Source organism: Suncus etruscus, chromosome 12, assembly GCF_024139225.1.
Source record: "Suncus etruscus isolate mSunEtr1 chromosome 12, mSunEtr1.pri.cur, whole genome shotgun sequence".
NCBI classification, from domain to species: Eukaryota; Metazoa; Chordata; class Mammalia; order Eulipotyphla; family Soricidae; genus Suncus; species Suncus etruscus.
In genome coordinates this window covers 19,038,271-19,055,649 of record NC_064859.1, presented here as the reverse complement: position 1 = coordinate 19,055,649, position 17,379 = coordinate 19,038,271, and the positions used below count along the sequence as shown (strand labels likewise).

Below are 17,379 nucleotides of genomic sequence, written 5' to 3'. Positions count from 1 at the left end.
GTAGGTCTTGGAAACTCAGACTTCTATGGAACCATTGGACCTGAGAATTATTCATTCCAATTTTACCTGGATTGTTCTACCAAAGATGTTAGAATACAGCTATCTTCTGACACAGTGGACTAGTGTTTGGACTCTTTATCAGAGTTAATCAGACACATGTGGAAGCAAATACCATATTTTCCAGTGTATAAGACTACCGGTCATATAAGACAACCCCCTACTTTTCCTGTTAAAATATAGGATTTGGGCTATATTCGCCGTATAAGACTACCTCTCTTTTAACGCACACCAAATGGAAATTAAAAAACATGAGAAAAAGAGTTGAACCCTCAAAGGTTAACAGTATATGTTTCATAAAGCTAGACTTTGGAGTGCCAAGAATCATTCTACATTTGTCATTTGTAGCGAGTGAATGTGATTTTTTTTTATTTTTTATTTGTGATCTACATTGAGAGCAGGGAGGGGGGCTCCTCCAAGAGCAGCTGGCTGGGGTGCAGTGATTAGTAGGACAGCTAGAGGGAGACAGAGTGCTCCTATGTCCCATAAAAGCTGAACAGAGAACTGAGCACCAGAAAGCTGCATACCTGGCGACTGGATGAGATGCGGCGCTCGGTAACTCAGCTCCTCTGTGTGCCCTGAAAGATGAATCAGGACAAGCAGAGGACTGAGTGATGACGCCTGGCAGCTGTAGGATGCGGTGGTAAGAGGGGGTGGATCACTCATCCCTGAGGCTGGAGTAAGTTTCAGCATGCCATATACAGGCGTATAAGACAACCCCCAACTTTTAAGAAGCTTTTCATGGGTTAAAAAGTCATCTTATATGCCAGAAAACATACTTTGTGAAGTCATTAGAGACTTTAAAAATGTGTATCATGACTTAAAATAGTATTGATTTCTTAGATACAAACCCACCACTGTTGGTCCCTAGGATCCTTCTTGTCTGAGCCCCACCTCGGTCTCAGGTTGTTTCTCATTCAGAGAAGAGCCAGAAATGGTGAAACTCCCCTTCCCTTACTCCCTCTCCTTTTCTCTTTTCTCTTCTACCCTTCTCTTCTTCTCCCATCCCCTCTCCCCTTCCTTTCCCTTCCTCTCTGTTTCCCTTCCCTTCTTTTTCCCTCCCTCCCCACTGCTTCCCTTCTCTGCCTCCCTTCAAGAATGTGCTCAAACATGTTGAGCTGATTTCATTTCTGGTGTAGACTTTTCAGTGATGACAAGAGCGCTGTACAATCCCTCCCTGTGTCATCATCTTCTTAGTTATCTATTCCTTAAAAGAGAGTTTAAGGAGTCGGAGGATAATACAGCAAGGAGTATTTGCCTGTATGCAGCCAACCTGGATTCAGTCCCTGATATCTCATATGGTCCTGAATCCTGAGCACAGAACCAGGAATAAACTGTGAACTTCACTGGGTGTGGCCCAACCTCACCCCCTCAATCCCTAAAATATATAGTTTGAAGTACAACTAGTTCTTGCCTAAGTAGAAATTGGATTGTCAGCCTTAGTAGCTGTTTTCTATTTGTACCACAGGTCCAAGACTTTCAATCTCTTATGATTCTAGGGTGCAAATTGTGATATAGAGCTTATGAAGACAGCAAGGGATCGTGAGGAACTTAAATGCATGCTGGAAAAATATGAGCGTCATTTAGCAGAAATTCAGGGCAATGTCAAAGTTCTTACATCTGAGAGAGATAAGACCTATCTTCTTTATGAGCAGGTAAAATTGAAACAAATTTGGAAACTATATTTAATTCTAGATATATGATTCTTCAAGTTCTGTAAGAACGATGAATTTGATCTGAATTTAATATTGATTTGAATTTTAATAATAAATTTTAATATTTTAATAAATTAATCAATAATTTAATTATTATTAAATAAATAATAAATTTGAATTTAATTTGATCTGACATTTGGAATTTGTTAAAATAATTTTAATATATAAAATCTTTATTTAAGCACTATGGTTGTAGTTGGGTTTCAGTCATAAACAGAATACCCCCTTCACCAGTGCAACATTCCCACCACCAATACCTTCCCTCCTCCCCCACCCCTGCCTGTATTAGAGACAGGCATTCTATTTCTCTCATTCTTTAACTTTGTCATGCTAGTTGTTAGTGTAGTTATTTTCCTAACAGCATTCACCACTCTTTGTGGTGAGCTTCAAATTGTAAGCCGGTCTTTCCGGCCCTTCCAGCCCTTAACTCTATTGTCTTTGGGCCTTATTACAGTATTGTCTTTAATTTTTCTTAAAAACAATAGATGAGTGAGACTATTCTGTGTCTATCTCTCTCCCTCTGACTTATCTCACTCAGCATAATAGATTCCATGTACATCATGTATAGGAAAATTTCATGACTTCATCTCTCCTAATATTTCATTGTGTATATGTATCACAGTTTCTTTAGCCACTCATCTGTTGTAGGACATCTTGGTTGTTTCCAGAGTCTGGCTATTGTAAATAGTGCTGCAATAAATATAGGTGTGAGGAAGGGGTTTTTGAATTGTAATTTTGTGTTCCTAGGGTATATCCCTAGGAGTGGTATAGTTGGATCATATGGGAGCTCAATTTCCAGTTTTTTGAGGAATCTCCATATTGTTTTCCATAAAGACTGGACTAAATGACATTCCCACCAGCAGTGAATTAGAGTTCCTTTTTCTACACATCCCCACCAGCACTGATTGTTCTTGTTCTTTGTGATGTGTGGCAGTCTCTATGGTGTGAGATGGTACCTCATTGTTGTTTTGATTTGCCTCTCCCTGGTGATTAGTGATGTGGAGCATTTTTTCATGTGCCTTTTGGCCATTTGTATTTCTTCTTTGAGGAACTGTCTGTTCGTTTCTTCTCCCCATATTTAATGGGGCTATATGTTTTTTCTTGTTACATTTTGTATATCTTGTATATTTTCGATATTAGCCCCTTGTATGATGGGTATTGAGTGATTAGTTTCTCCCATTCTGTGGGTGGCTTTTGTATCCTAGGCACTATTTCCTTTGAGGTGAAGAAGCTTTTCAACTTAATATAGTCCCATCTGTTTATCTCTGCTTCCACTTTTTTGGGAGTGCTGTTTCCTCCTTGAAGATATCTTTAGTCTGAATGTCATAGAGTGTTTTACCTATGTGCTGTTATATAAAACTTATGGTTTCAGGTCTGATATCAAGGTGTTTAATCCATTTGGATTTGATTATTGTGCATGGTGTTAGGTGGGGGTCTGAGTTCACTTTTTTGCAAATGGCTAACCAATTGTGCCGACACCACTTGTTGAAGAGGCTTTCATTGCTCCATTTTGCATTTCTTGTCCCCTTTACCAAAGATTAGTTGATTCTATGTCTGGGGAACATTCTCTGAATACTCTGAATACTCAATAACAGAGAGTATTCTCCAAATACTCAAGTCTATCTGAGAATCTGTCTTTATTCCAATACCATGCTATTATAATAACTGTTGCTTTGTAATACAGTTTAAAATTGAGGGTGTTGGGCCGGAGTGGTGGCACAAATGGTAAGGTGCCTACCTTGCCCATGCTAGCCTAGGACAGACTGTGGTTTGATCTCCTGGCGTTCCATATGATCCTCCAAGCCAGGAGCGATTTCTGAGCACAGAGCCAGGAGTAACCCCTGAGTTTCACAGGGTGTGGCCGAAAAAAAAAAACAAAAAATGGGGGGGATGTTAAAATAAATGTAATGCAATTGAGTTTATTCCAGTAAGTATATACTTACTTATATAATAAGTACACTTATCATCCCCATCCAAAAAATCATATTTATGCATACAATGACTAGCCTTTTTTAGATATGAAATGAGAATAGCATTCAGTGATGATGTATAAGTTCAAAGTAAAATGATTGATTTTTTTTAAATGATACTACCTTTGTTATACTGTCAGTCACTTTAAGAACTACCATATTATTAATTTTCTTTTTTAATATTTTTATACAAGCACCATGGTTACAAACATGTTTGTAGTTGGATTTCAGTCTCTGTAGTATTTGTGGTGATCTCTTCCTTTCCTTTTTTTTTTTTGTTACCTTAATATCTTTATTTAAACACCTTGGTTACAAATATGATTGTAGTTGGGTTTCAGTCATGTAAAGAACATCCCCCCCCTCACTGGTGCAACATTCCCACCACCAATGTCGCCATTTGCCATGCTTCTCTATTAATTTTCTTAATTTTAGTAGTAGTGTCAGTTTATAGGCAGCCTTTTTTTTAGCTAAAATTTATTGAACCCTTATTAACCAGAAGAATTCTGGGGCACATGCTTGACCTGGGTTTGATCTCCAGCATCCTATATGGTCTCCAAAGCCTGTCAGGAGTGATTTTTTTTTCTTTTTGGTTTTTGGGCCACACCTGGTGGTGCTTAGCAGTTATTTCTGACTTTGTGCTCAGAAATCGCACCTGGCAGACTTGGGAGACCACATGGGATGCTGGGGATCAAACTTGGGTCTGTCCCGGGTCATCTGTATGCAAGGCAAATGCTCTACCACTATACTATTGCTCTGGCCCCTTCCAGGAGAAATTTATGAGCACAGAGCCAGAGCCAGGAGTAACTAACCCCTGAACACTACTGGGTCTGATTTCCCCCAAAAAGTCTTTTTTTTTTATTTTGTTAAAATTTTAAACTATGATTTTCAAAGTTATTCATAATTGAGTTTTGGATCATTTAAATAGAGAAAAATTAAACTCCAATAAATCACCAATATTTTATAATCCAAATTTTATTTTGAATTTATCTCTTGAGCAATATGACTCACTTCTATGGCTTGTTTTCTTTTCTTGGAGGGAGGGGCTTTGGACCATACCCAGCGACACTCCGGGATTATTTCTGTCTCTGTGCTCAGAAATTACTGTGACAGACTTGGGGGACCATATGGGATGCTGGGGATTGAACCTGGGTCAACTGCATGCAAGGCGAACACCCTACCTGCTGTGCACTGGCCCCTAAGACCCTGTTTTTTTTTTTTTTAATAGTTTTTTTTTTTTTCCAGCCACACCCGTTTGATGCTCAGGGGTTACTCCTGGCTAAGCACTCAGAAATTGCTCCTGGCTTGGGGGGACCATATGGGATGCTGGGGGATCGAACCATGGCCCTACCTTGGCTAGCGCTTGCAAGGCAGACACCTTACCTCTAGCGCCACCTCACTGGCCCCAAGGCCCTGTTTTCTATGTTTGAAATCTAGTTGGGGAGATATGGTGTCTTTTTTTAAATCTTTTGGTCTTTGGGCCATACTTGGTGGTGCTCCAGAGGTCTGCCTGCTCTGTGGTCTCCTGGCAGCTCTGGAGGACCATCTGGGGCTCAGATCAGCTGCAGAGAAAGCAAGCGCTGGTTTTTTCTAAGTGGGGTAGTCTCTAAAAACTGTTGAATTGAGAACATGTCTCTGTGTATTGGAACGCCAGGCACAGGAAGAAATCACCCGACTTCGACGAGACATGATGAAGAACTGTAAGTCCCCGAAGTCAACCACAGCGCACGCCATCTTGCGCCGGGTAGAGACGGAGCGTGATGTGGCCTTCACAGACCTAAGGAGAATGACCACGGAGAGGGACAGCCTGAGGGAGAGGCTCAAGGTCTGGATAGTTCCCAGTCCTGGTGAATGCGGGCAGGTACCCATGCAGGGCCACCAGGAGAATTAATTCCCTTATTCCTTGGACAGATCGCTCAGGAGACGGCGTTTAACGAGAAGGCGCACTTGGAGCAAAGGATCGAGGAGTTGGAGTGCACGGTCCATAACGTAAGAGGACTAAGGGGATGTGGTACCTCACTCTCCCTTCTCTGCCCTTCCCCACTTCCCTCTCTTCTTCTCTCTCCCCTCTCCCCTCATTCTCTCCTCTCTTTTCTCTCTCTCACCCCTCTTTCATCTTTCTCTCCCTCTCTCTCTTTAATTTCCCTCTCCCCTCTTCACCTCTGCCCTTCAGGATTCAGAGAATAAATCCTATTATTGTTCCCATGTTTGTGATCCTAAGGGTTGAAATTCTATTTAAGTCACATACGATGAGTTATGTATGATATCTTACATATGATGTTGATTGTTGCTTGTTAGCATTTTTATTATTATCTTTTTACTATTTCTGCTAAATTTTTTTTTTTTTTGGTTTTTGGGCCACACCCGTTTGACGCTCAGGGGTTACTCCTGGTATGCGCTCAGAAATCACCCCTGGCTTGGGGGGATCATATGGGACGCCGGGGGATCGAACCACGGTCCGTCCTACGCTAGCGCTTGCAAGGCAGACACCTTACCTCTAGCGCCACCTTCCCGGCCCCTGCTAAAAATTTTTGAGTGAAGACTTTTTCTGTTAGGCAGCAAGATGTATTCTTTTTTTTTTTTTTTTTTTGGTTTTTGGGTCACACCCGTTGGTGCTCAGGTGTCACTCCTGGCAGGCTTGGGGGGCCATATGGGATGTCGGGATTCGAACTGGGGTCCTATGTTGGCTGTATGCAAGGTAGACGTCTTACCATTGTGCTATTGCTCCGGCCCCAAAATGTGTTCTTTTTTTTTTTTTTTTTTGGTTTTTGGGTCACACCCGGCGGTGCTCAGGAGTTACTCCTGGCTGCCTGCTCAGAAATAGCTCCTGGCAGGCACGGGGAACCATATGGGACACCGGGATTTGAACCAACCACCTTTGGTCCTGGATCGGCTGCTTGCAAGGCAAACACCGCTGTGCTATCTCTCCAGGCCCCAAAATGTGTGCTTAAAACAAACACTACAGGACTGGAGTGAGAATACAGGTGGTGTCTCATGTGGTCTCCTGAGCCTTCCAGTGGTGATCCCTGAGGTAGGAGTCAAGTCCTAAGCATCAAGAGGTGTGCCCACCCCCAATCAGCAAGAATCCAACCTGTAGGAATTGAAGAATAAGGACCAGCCTAGTGATAGCTTCTGTATGGAGTCTATTCCAGTACCTGTCTCCATTTCCAATATGGTTCCATTCTACCACAGCATCTAAGTCCTCTTCCCACTACACACTCTGGGAGTAGAGGCCTCAGGAAGCACTTGGGAGGACCACTCCTTCAATACTTGGTAAACTAGCCCAGTGACTCATGCTAGGAACTAAGATCCAGTGCTGCTTGGGTCTCTGATGCTAGGGACCATGTAGATCACCTCAGCAACCCCTTGTAGGGTGTCATTCAGGGCCATATCCAGCAATGCTCTGGAAGTCATGTGGTGCTGAGGGATTGAACTAGGTAATGTATTAATATGGACTGATGCCTTGCATGTTCCCTAAGTCCTTACATTATTTTTAATTTGCTGTCTAATGTGAACAAACTGTGTCTATCCAATTTGTTTTATATATATAAACAAATTATATACATCAAATAGAATTACAGGAAATATTTTTGCCATCTACTGCTTCCTCTTTTACTAATAAGTAAAATAATAGCTACATAAGTATAAGCATTTAAATTGTAGACTAAAAACAGCTCAGGAAACCATATGGAGATTAAACTGCCATGTGCAAGGCAAATGCCCTCTCCACTGTGCTGTGCTGTCACTCTGGCCCCACAGATTGGATTCTGATCACTCAACAGATAAATCTTGCCACTCAGTTTGTACAAGAGCACTCGATCTCTTTAAGAAGATGAGTGAGAATATTTCGTGAAAGCAGTAACCTTGTCATCCCACTTATATAGCTTGATGATGAGCGCATGGAACAATTGTCAAATATGACTTTGATGAAGGATACCATAACCACGGTAGAAAAAGAAATGAAATCACTAGCAAGAAAGGCAATGGATACAGAAAGTGAACTTGGCAGACAAAAAGCAGAGAATAATTCTTTGAGGTAAATTAAGTTACTTTTTTATCCTTCCGCTTTTGGGGCCACACCCGGTGAGGCTCAAGGGTTACTCCTGGCTATGCGCTCAGAAATTGCTCTTGGCTTGGGGGACCATATGGGGGATAGAACTGTGGTTCATCCTAGGTTAGTGCTTGGAAGGAAAATGCCCTACTGCTTATGCTACCACTCCGGCCCCAAATTAAGTTACTTTTAAGCAATAAGAGTTCTCTATAATAATAGCTTTACTTTTTCAATAATTATTTAATCAGTATTTTATAATGATAATTAAAGTGTATTTTAATATATAAAAGAATGATAGAAACTTCTGTACATAAAGATGAATCCCAGATTGGTAATACCATACTAACAATGAATTCAAGGGCCTGGGTATTTACATTTGATTCACCTGCCAGGAACTGAAAACCACTCATTTCCTCCCTTCCTCCCTCCCTTCCTTCCTTTCCTCCTCCCTCCCTCCCTCCCTCCCTCCCTCCCTCCCTCCCTTCCTTCCTTCCTTCCTTTCCTCCCTCCCTCCCCTTCCTTTCTTTCTTCCTTCCTTCCTTTCCTCCCTCCCTCCCTCCCTCCCTCCCTCCCTCCCTCCCTTCCTTCCTTTCTTTCTTTCTTTCCTCCCTCCCTCCTTCTTTCCCTCCCTCCCTCCCTCCCTCCCTCCCTCCCTCCCTCCCTCCCTCCCTCCTTCCTTCCTTCCTTCCTTCCTTCCTTCCTTCCTTCCTTCCTTCCTTCCTTCCTTCCTTCCTTCCTTCCTTCCTCCCTCCCTCCCTCTTTCTCTTCCTTCCTCCCTTCCTCCCCCTCTCTCTTCCTATGTTTCTGGGCCACACCCAGTGGTAGTCAGGGGTAACTCCTGCCTCTGCACTCAAAAATCACTTCTGGCAGGCTCAGAGGACCATGTGGGATGCCAGGGAATGAACCCAGGTCAGCCATGTACAAGGCTACCCTCCCCACTGTGCAATAATATTGTTCCAGCCCTTTTCCTTCATTTTTAAAAAATTTTCTGCTTAATAGCTTATTTCAAACTCAGATAAAATAGTAGTAAAATACAATAACAACAAAGAAAATCTTGGAAAATAGAGAAAAATGTCAAGAAAGTGTAAATAATGATTCTTTGCACAGGGGCCATGCTAATCTCCGTATTGTTCCAATTTTAGAATATGTGCTGCCGAAGCGAGCACAGCATAATTAATGATTCTATAACTTAGGGAAAACTACCACTAATATGGATGTTCCGAAATAGAAGTATTACAATGTATGTAGTAACTTTCTAGAAAATTAACATCATCCTATATTAAGTTTTGTATTTGACCTATTTCACTTACCTATATATATATATATATATATATATATATATGAATATATATGCACATGCCAAGCATTTTCCAATGCTATTAAAACGTTTAATACATATGGTAGTTTATTAAAATAACAAATATATCACTTTGCTCTCTTTTTGTTGTATGAGCCTTTGTTTTTCACCATTTTTATTAAATAGAGTTGGCATGCATATTATAAGTCATATGTATGTAAAGTTGATGACTTCAGTAAGTTTTGATGTATGAATGTACCTATAAAACTTAAACTGCCATCAAATAGTAGAGTCCTGCCCATTATTCCTCTGTGACATGTGCCTCTTACTACCACAGCATTTCCAGGGAGCTATTTATTTGCTTTCTTTAAGAAGAGTTTTTTATTTTTTTATTTTTTTATTTTTGAGCCACACCCATTTGATGCTCAGGAGTTACTCCTGGCTAAGCGCTCAGAAATTGCCTCTGGCTTGGGGGGACCATATGGGACGCTAGGGGATCTAACTGTGGTCCTTCCTTGGCTAGTGCTTGCAAGGCAGACACCTTACCTCTAGCGCCACCTCTCCAGACCCTTTCTTTCTTTTTTTTTTTTTTTGGTTTTTGGGTCACACCCGGCGGTGCTCAGGGGTTACTCCTGGCTGTCTGCTCAGAAATAGCTCCTGGCAGGCACAGGGGACCATGTGGGACACCGGGATTCGAACCAATCACCTTTGGTCCTGGATCGGCTGCTTGCAAGGCAAACGCCGCTGTGCTATCTCTCCGGGCCCCAGACCCTTTCTTTAAGAAGAGTTTTACAAATTTTTCCAGACAGTCACATTAATGAAATCATACATATGGAGTTTTTTGTTGGATGATTTACTCAATATAATGGTTTGGAGGTTGAACTATGTAATTAGCAAGATATGCTCCTTTCTTAGGTTTTTACTAAGTAGTCTTTTTTTGTTTGTTTTGGTTTTTGGGTCACACCTGGCAGCACTGAGGGGTTACTCCTGGCTAGCTCAGAAATCGCTTCTGGGGCCAGCGAGGTGGCGCTAGAGGTAAGGTGTCTGCCTTGCAAGTGCTAGCCAAGGAAGGACAGGCGTCCCATATGGTCCCCCCCAAGCCAGGGACAATTTCTGAGCACTTAGCCAGGAGTAACCCCTGAGCATCAAACGGGTGTGGCCCGAAAAACCAAAAAAAAAAAAAAAAAAAAAGAAGAAAAGAAATTGCTCCTGGCAGGCCCAGGGGACCATATGGGATGCCGGGATTCGAACCACCGACCTTCTGCATGCAAGACAAATGCCCTACCTACATGCCGTCTCTCTAGCTCCCAGTAGTGTTCCATTTTATAATAAACCACATAAATATTGATGTTCTTTCATTTATTTCCTATAAAAATAAAACCATTTTTATGTGAGTCTTTGTATGAATACATGCTCTTATTTCTCACGGGTGAATACCTAAAAATGCGGTGGTTTATTCATAAGATGGCTATCTATTTAACTCTCAGAGAAATCAATAAACTTTTCCAGAGTGGTTGTACTGCTTTGATTCTCATTCACAGTAACAGTACATGAGTTTTTCAGTTTAATACACGTCTTTGACATTTGGTATGCTGTCTCATCATTTTATTTTATTTTATTATTTTTGGTTTTTGGTTTTTGTTTTTGGGTCACAGCCGGTGACGCTCAGGGGTTACTCCTGGCTATGCACTCAGAAATTGCTCCTGGCTTGGGGGACCATATGGGACGCCGAGGGAATTGAACCGTGGTCCATCTTGCATCGGCTGCATGCAAAGTAAACACTCTACCGCTGTGCCATCACTCCGGCCCCCATCATTTTATTTTTTGAGATCTTTCCTGATGAAGTGCTCTGGGGAACTTGTGGTACCAGGAACTAAACATGAGTCTCCCTCATAGAAAGAATGTTCTAGTCCCCCATCTCCCTAGTCCCCAAACTGTTCTTAGAATTGTAGCCATTTTCATCAGTGTATATTATGGTTTTAACTTGTCTTCCCTAATAGACTAATGTTTTTGAGTATACATTCATGTGTATGTGCTATACTTATGCATTTTTTGTAACATGATTGTTAAGTTCTTGTTACTTTTATTATATTATTTATATTACTAAGTCGTAAGTCATGGCTATATTTTAGATTTAAGTCCTTTTTTTCAAATATATTACCCCAGATTGTGGCTTTCTGTTTTAATTTTTTTTTTTTTTTTGGTTTTTCGGGCCACACCCATTTGACACTCAGGGGTTACTCCTGGCTAAGCGCTCAGAAATTGCCCCTGGCTTGGGGGGACCATATGGGATGCCGGGGGATCAAACCGTGGTCCTTCCTCGGCTAGCGCTTGCAAGGCAGACACCTCACCTCTAGTGCCATCTCGCCGGCCCCGAAATCTATCCTTTTTATACTGACTTGTTTAACACCTTTGTAAAGAGTTCTCTGAATTGACATGAGCCTATTTTGTTACGGTCTGTTTTATAGGTGTGTGTGTGTGTGTGTGTGTGTGTGTGTGTGTGTGTGTGTGAGTGTGTGTGTGTGTGTGTGTATGTGTGTATGCTGCTATCAGTACAATACTCATGATTACATTGATTTTTTTAAAGCCTTCAAATTACTGTTAATTCTTCAACTTTGTTCTTTTCCAAAGTTGTATTAGCTATTCTATTTTCCTTCTATATTTAATTTTTTTTCTTGTTCCCTATAGTATTTTCACTAACTATTCTAGATGTTCTATTTAGGAATTATTATTTTTCCATTGTTTTTCATAGTTACATTTCAAATTGGTAGAGTTCTTATTAATTTTTAAGTTTAATGAGTTATTCTTTTTGTTTTTGTTTTGTTTTGTTTTGGTCACACCCAGTGGCTCTCAGGGGTTACTCCTGGCTCTGCACTCAGAAATCGCTCCTGGCAGGCTGGGGGGACCATATGGGATACCGAGAATTGAGCTGGGGTCTGTCCTGTGTTTGCCATGTGCAAGGCAAATGCCCTACTGATGTGCTATCGCTCCAGTCTCTAATAAGTTATTCTTGACTGTTCAGTTGGAGTAAATGAAGCAGCACTTTTAACTTGTCTCAATATATTTTTGTAGGTTTTTTTTTTGGTTCAGAGATCCCATATCTCTGCCTAATTTACCCATCTGTAACAGAACATTGTACAATAACCGTGTAGTTTTTATCCTGTTAATATCTTTAACCAATTAATCATAGTTTAAACTTTTTTCTGTCTAACATGTCTGTGTCACATGAATTAGGTTTTGGTTCTTTACACTGTTTTACATGACTTCTCTTATGTCTCATTTTTTTGAAAGCTGGATGTATATAGAGCATTAGTTAATTGGGTATTAGCAACAGATAATAATTGGTATTTAGTGTGAACATTCATATTCTTCTGTTGTTCTAATTTTTGTTTCTCTTTTTGACCCCTCCTAAATAGTAATCTGAATCTTGAAGCCCTTTCCATTGTGATTTTCTGTAATTATTTTGGAGACTTGTTAGTGTGTTAGATGCAAGTGAGGGAACAACTTACATAGTTTTATATTTAAATCTCATATTTTCAGTGGTTTTCTAACCCAGAATTTTTGGGGGGGGGGTTTGGGTCACATCTGGCTGCGCTCAGGAGTTACTCTTGGCACTGTGCTCAGAAGTTGCTCCTCGCAGGCTCAGGGGACCATGTGGGATGCCAGGATTTGAACTGGGGTTCGTTTTGTCTTGGCTGTGTGCAAGGCAAATCCACTGTGCTATAGCTCCGGTCCCTAACCCAGAATTTCTTAATTATGACTACTAGGATATTTTAGAGGACTTACAGATGATACTCACATAAATGGAGGGGTAAAGAATAGGATGAGGAGCCACCTGGTAGGGTTGGGGAAGGAGACAGGGTCAGAAAGGTGTAAAAATGACTGAAAAATACTGAGTTAATCCATGTTTACAGTTTTTTTTAGTGATGTACATTGTGTTCTTAATTCTCTTATATTAAATAGAAAGACTAGAGGGAGCTAAAGTGTATAGAATTTCTATTATCTTTACCTGGGATAAAACATTGGTAAAAATGCTTCTTTAAAAAAAAGTTGAATAACTTTATAAAATTATTCATGATTTTTATTTGTATGATATTTGTACACCAGTGTATACTTCCTCCCACCAACATCCTCAGTTTTCCTCTAATTCTCTCTCCCCCCACTCCAGTCTACTTCTATAGCAGACACTTTGCTTTTACTGTTTTTTCTTTTTTCCTATTGGGTACCACTATGATTTGTAATACTGTTACTTAAAGGTTGTCATGTATTTCCTTGTCAAGATATACAAGGCACTGATAGAACTTTACAATTTAAAAAAAATCCACCTCCATCAAAAAACAGGGAGAAGAGATGATTGGAAACTTCCTCAAAGAAAAAATACAAATGACTAAAAAGCACATCACTAACCAGGAAGTTGCAAATCAAAACAATAGAATATCACCTCACAACACAGAGACTGGAGCACATCAAGAACAAGAGCATACAATACTGGTGTTGGTGCAGGGAGAAAGGGACCCTCATTTACTGCTGGTGGGAAAGTAAACTTATTGGCAAACAATATGCATATTCCTCTAGAGAACTAGAAATTTAGTTTCCATATATGGCCTAGAAATATCACTCCTGAGAATATACTTTAGGGACCCAAAAACACAGTGCAGAAAAGGTACCTGCACTTCTATACTCACTGCAGCACTACTCACAATAGCCAGAAACTGGAAATAACCCAGGTGTCTGAGAACGTATGAGTGGATAAAGAAACTGGTACATCTATCTACACATTGGAATATTATGCAGCTGTGAAGAAAAGGGAGTTCTTAGACATTTTTGGTGGGAATGAAAAATGATTCAATCATGATGGAAAACAATATGGAAATTCTTAAAAATGTTAAACAATAGGTGTACCATAGAGCTTTGCGATTGTACTTCTGAATTTATCCTTAAAAGGATGAAAATAGGATTTTTATTCACCCCTGTGATCACCAAGATCTAGTAACCAACACAGAGAAACAACTCAATTGCCCACCAACAGATGTGCTTTATATAATTCTGTAATATGCTTCATCCATTATGAAGAAACATCCTACTTTGACTTGGCTAACTCTGCTGCACACTATGCTGAGATAAAGAAAGACAAATATTATATAAAATCACATATATGTAATGTAAAGCTATTATACCTGTGGGGAAAAGAAGAAAGTGGAGGTTACCAGGGAATAGTGATGTGAGGGGGGTTTGAGTGATGGTATTTCGGGATAGAAACTTTTAATGAGTTGTAAAAAAGCCATTAAATATCTAATGCACAGTGAATAGGGCATTTGCCTTGTATGTGGCTGACCCAGGTTCAATCCCTGGCATTCCATATGGTCCCCAAGCCTGCCAGGAGAAATTTCTGAGCACAGAGCAAGGAGTAGTAATCTCTGAGTGCTGCTGGGTATGGCCCAAATATTAAAAAAGTCTAATGTATAGTATAATGATCACACTATAATTATTTAATGTTATAAACATCTTTATATTGGAAGTTATAGGATATATTCAAGTAGTGCTCTATACACATTACATTATACAATGCTAAGTGCTAAATTTATTCAATAAAAAGTGCATGATTATTATATTTCAGCTAGATTAGTATTTTTAACTTTGTTATTAAAAATATTAGAGATTAATTGTAGTTGAGAAATCAGAATTTTATTTTGAATTTATAGAATTCATGCAAAAAATTAGTGACTAGCCAAGATCAGATATTTATAGTTTATATTGATGTCGTGTATTGAGTATCCCTTTTCATCCATGACTCTCTAACCTTATAATGTAGTTTCATAATATATCCCAAATTTCAAAAGTACATTTGAGTTATTAAAGGTTTTAATTTAAATACACTAAAAAATTAAAAAAATACAAACATTTCAGAATTGGTTTTATTATATACTGCTTGCAGACTTTTATATGAAAACACAGAAAAAGATCTTTCTGATACTCAACGACACCTTGCCAAAAAAAAATATGAGCTACAGCTTACTCAGGAGAAAATTATGTGTTTGGATGAAAAAGTTGGTGAGTGTTTTTTTACAATGCATTTTTTAAATTCCGGTAGAAAATGCCTGTTATTTTTAGTTATAACATAAATTAACTTGGGAAAAAAAAAACTCTAGTTTTCTGTGTGCATGATAAGAATGTAAGGAAAGTACCCTACTAACTCACTGTATTATCTTGGTAAGGACTTCTTTGTTGTTGTTGTTGTTGTTGTTGTTGTTATTGTTATTGTGTATGTATGTGTGTGTGCGCCATGAGTGCCACACCAGTGATGCTCAGGGATTATTCCTGGAAGTGCTCAGGAGACCAAAATGTGATGCTGGGGATGGAACTTAGATCTGCTGCAGACAAGGCAGATGCCCTCCCTGCTGTACTATCGCTCTGGCCACAGGAAGGGCTATTTTTAATAAGGTCACAAACCATGTTAAAATGAAGGGAATAGTCTTCGGTGGAGAGATTTTTCTTTTTTCTTTTCTTTTTTTTTTGTTTGTTTGTTTGGGAGCCACACCTGATGGTGCTTAGGGGTTACTCTTGCCACTGCACTCAGATGCCAGACAGGTCCATCCCGGATCAGCAGCATGAAAGGCAAATGCCCTACCACTGTGCTGTCCCTCTGGTCCTCAGTGGGGAAATTTTTAAATATAAATTTAAAGTTAAGTCAGTATTTATTTAGGTGAATAAATTAATGTTAATCAAAATATTTTTGAATTGGCTTGTTTCTTTTGTGGTGATGGTACTCAGTGATATGCATTTTGAGTACAAAATCCTGGCTCTTCAAAATACCACACCACAGGGGCCGGAGAGACAGCATGGAGGTAAGGCATTTGCCTTTCATGCAGAAGGACATTGGTTCGCATCCCATATAGTCCCCTGAGTCTGCCAGTGGTGCTTTCTGAGCAAAGAGCCAGGAGTAACCCCTAAGCGCTGCCGGGTGTGACCCAAAAACTAAAAAAAAAAAAAAAGTACCACATCACAACCATATCAAAATACGAAGTCTTGGAACTAGAAAGATTTTGTTTGTTCGCCTTCTGTTTGGTTTGGACCACAAGGTGCTGTGTGTTTAGGGGCAGCTGGTGGTGTGTGAGACTATGTGGGGCTCAAGTTTAAAACTGACATTCTGCTGTACTCAGTATGTCAAACTGTGTCCCCAAGGGAATTTTGTTTAACTTTTTATGTAAGGTAGTTTAAAAATGTGTGTAGTTTTATTTTTCTGTGTTGGAATTGAACCTGGGGCCTCTAACCTGCAGTACAATTGCTTCACCACTGAGCTACTTGCTTAGTTTAGAGTTTCTTTTCATTGAGATCAGAAATGTGAAAAAAGGAATCTCAGAAGGGAAATACTGAAGAACCAAGTGAAAAATGTAAACAAGTCTGTATTCATAAGGAACCTGGGGTAGAGATCTGCATTAGGGACGCTTCAGTATCAAAATGACACTCAAAGGACATGAAACTGCTGAGGGTCTGAAGAGCCTTTTGGGCTGAGAAGGACACACAGGAGCAGAAGGAGACTCAGAAGTGACTGTTGTTCGGGGGAGGGAGGCAAGAGTAAAAGGTTTTGGGGCTGGAGAGATAGCACTGTGGTAGGGTGTTTGCCTTACACGCAGCTAATTCAAACAGCGATTTCAATCCTGGCATCCCATATGGTCCCCTGTGCCTGCCAAGAGTGACTTCTGAGCACAGAGCCAGTAGTAACCTCTGAGCACCAATGGATATGACCCAAACAACAACAACAACAACAACAACAACAACAAAAAAGAAGAGTAAAAGGTTTTAAAAGGGGGTGGGGGTAAGATCAGTTGTTAGGTACCTGCAGGAAGGATTTGGGGCTCTGGAGAATTCCAGAGGGCCTAGGTGGGGTCATCCCAGTGACCCCTGGCCTGGTCGTGAGGCTTCTAGGGTTTCAGCGCCTGCTCTTTGTCCTGGAGGGTGCCTGCTCTGTCCTGCACTGCTGTCTCCCAGGACACTGAGCCGAGGTTGAACCCCGCCTCTGAGCTGTTCAGGCCTGTCTTTGCAGCCCCTCACATTCACATTTACAGTTATTGCTGCTAAGTAAACTGGGATAGAGACAGAATACTGATTAGATTTGGCACCTGAAAGGAATCAAACAGCTCCAACAAGTTTTTGGCTATGGAAGGTAGAACTGAAAGGTCAGAAAATTGAGTCAGGAGATGACTTATGAGAAATGAAGCAGCTTGTATGGAATGTGAGACTGAGGTATCTGTTAAAGCTAAAGATATTGGAACTGTTTTGGAGTTAAACAAG

The 17,379-nt window shown here is 40.4% G+C and overlaps 1 protein-coding gene and 1 pseudogene across 1 annotated transcript in view; one reads left to right on the top strand and one right to left on the bottom strand.

The window, feature by feature from the left end:
- The window catches only part of TSGA10 (testis specific 10), a 43,934-nt gene that overhangs the window by 185 nt on the left and 26,370 nt on the right, over positions 1-17,379 (top strand). The window contains exons 2-6 of the mRNA XM_049785144.1: positions 1,557-1,712; positions 5,394-5,564; positions 5,651-5,728; positions 7,624-7,775; positions 15,023-15,138. Of these exons, the coding sequence (XP_049641101.1) occupies positions 1,557-1,712; positions 5,394-5,564; positions 5,651-5,728; positions 7,624-7,775; positions 15,023-15,138 (673 nt within the window). The remainder of the gene's footprint in view (positions 1-1,556; positions 1,713-5,393; positions 5,565-5,650; positions 5,729-7,623; positions 7,776-15,022; positions 15,139-17,379) is intronic.
- Positions 8,858-8,956, bottom strand: LOC126025319 (uncharacterized; annotated as a pseudogene).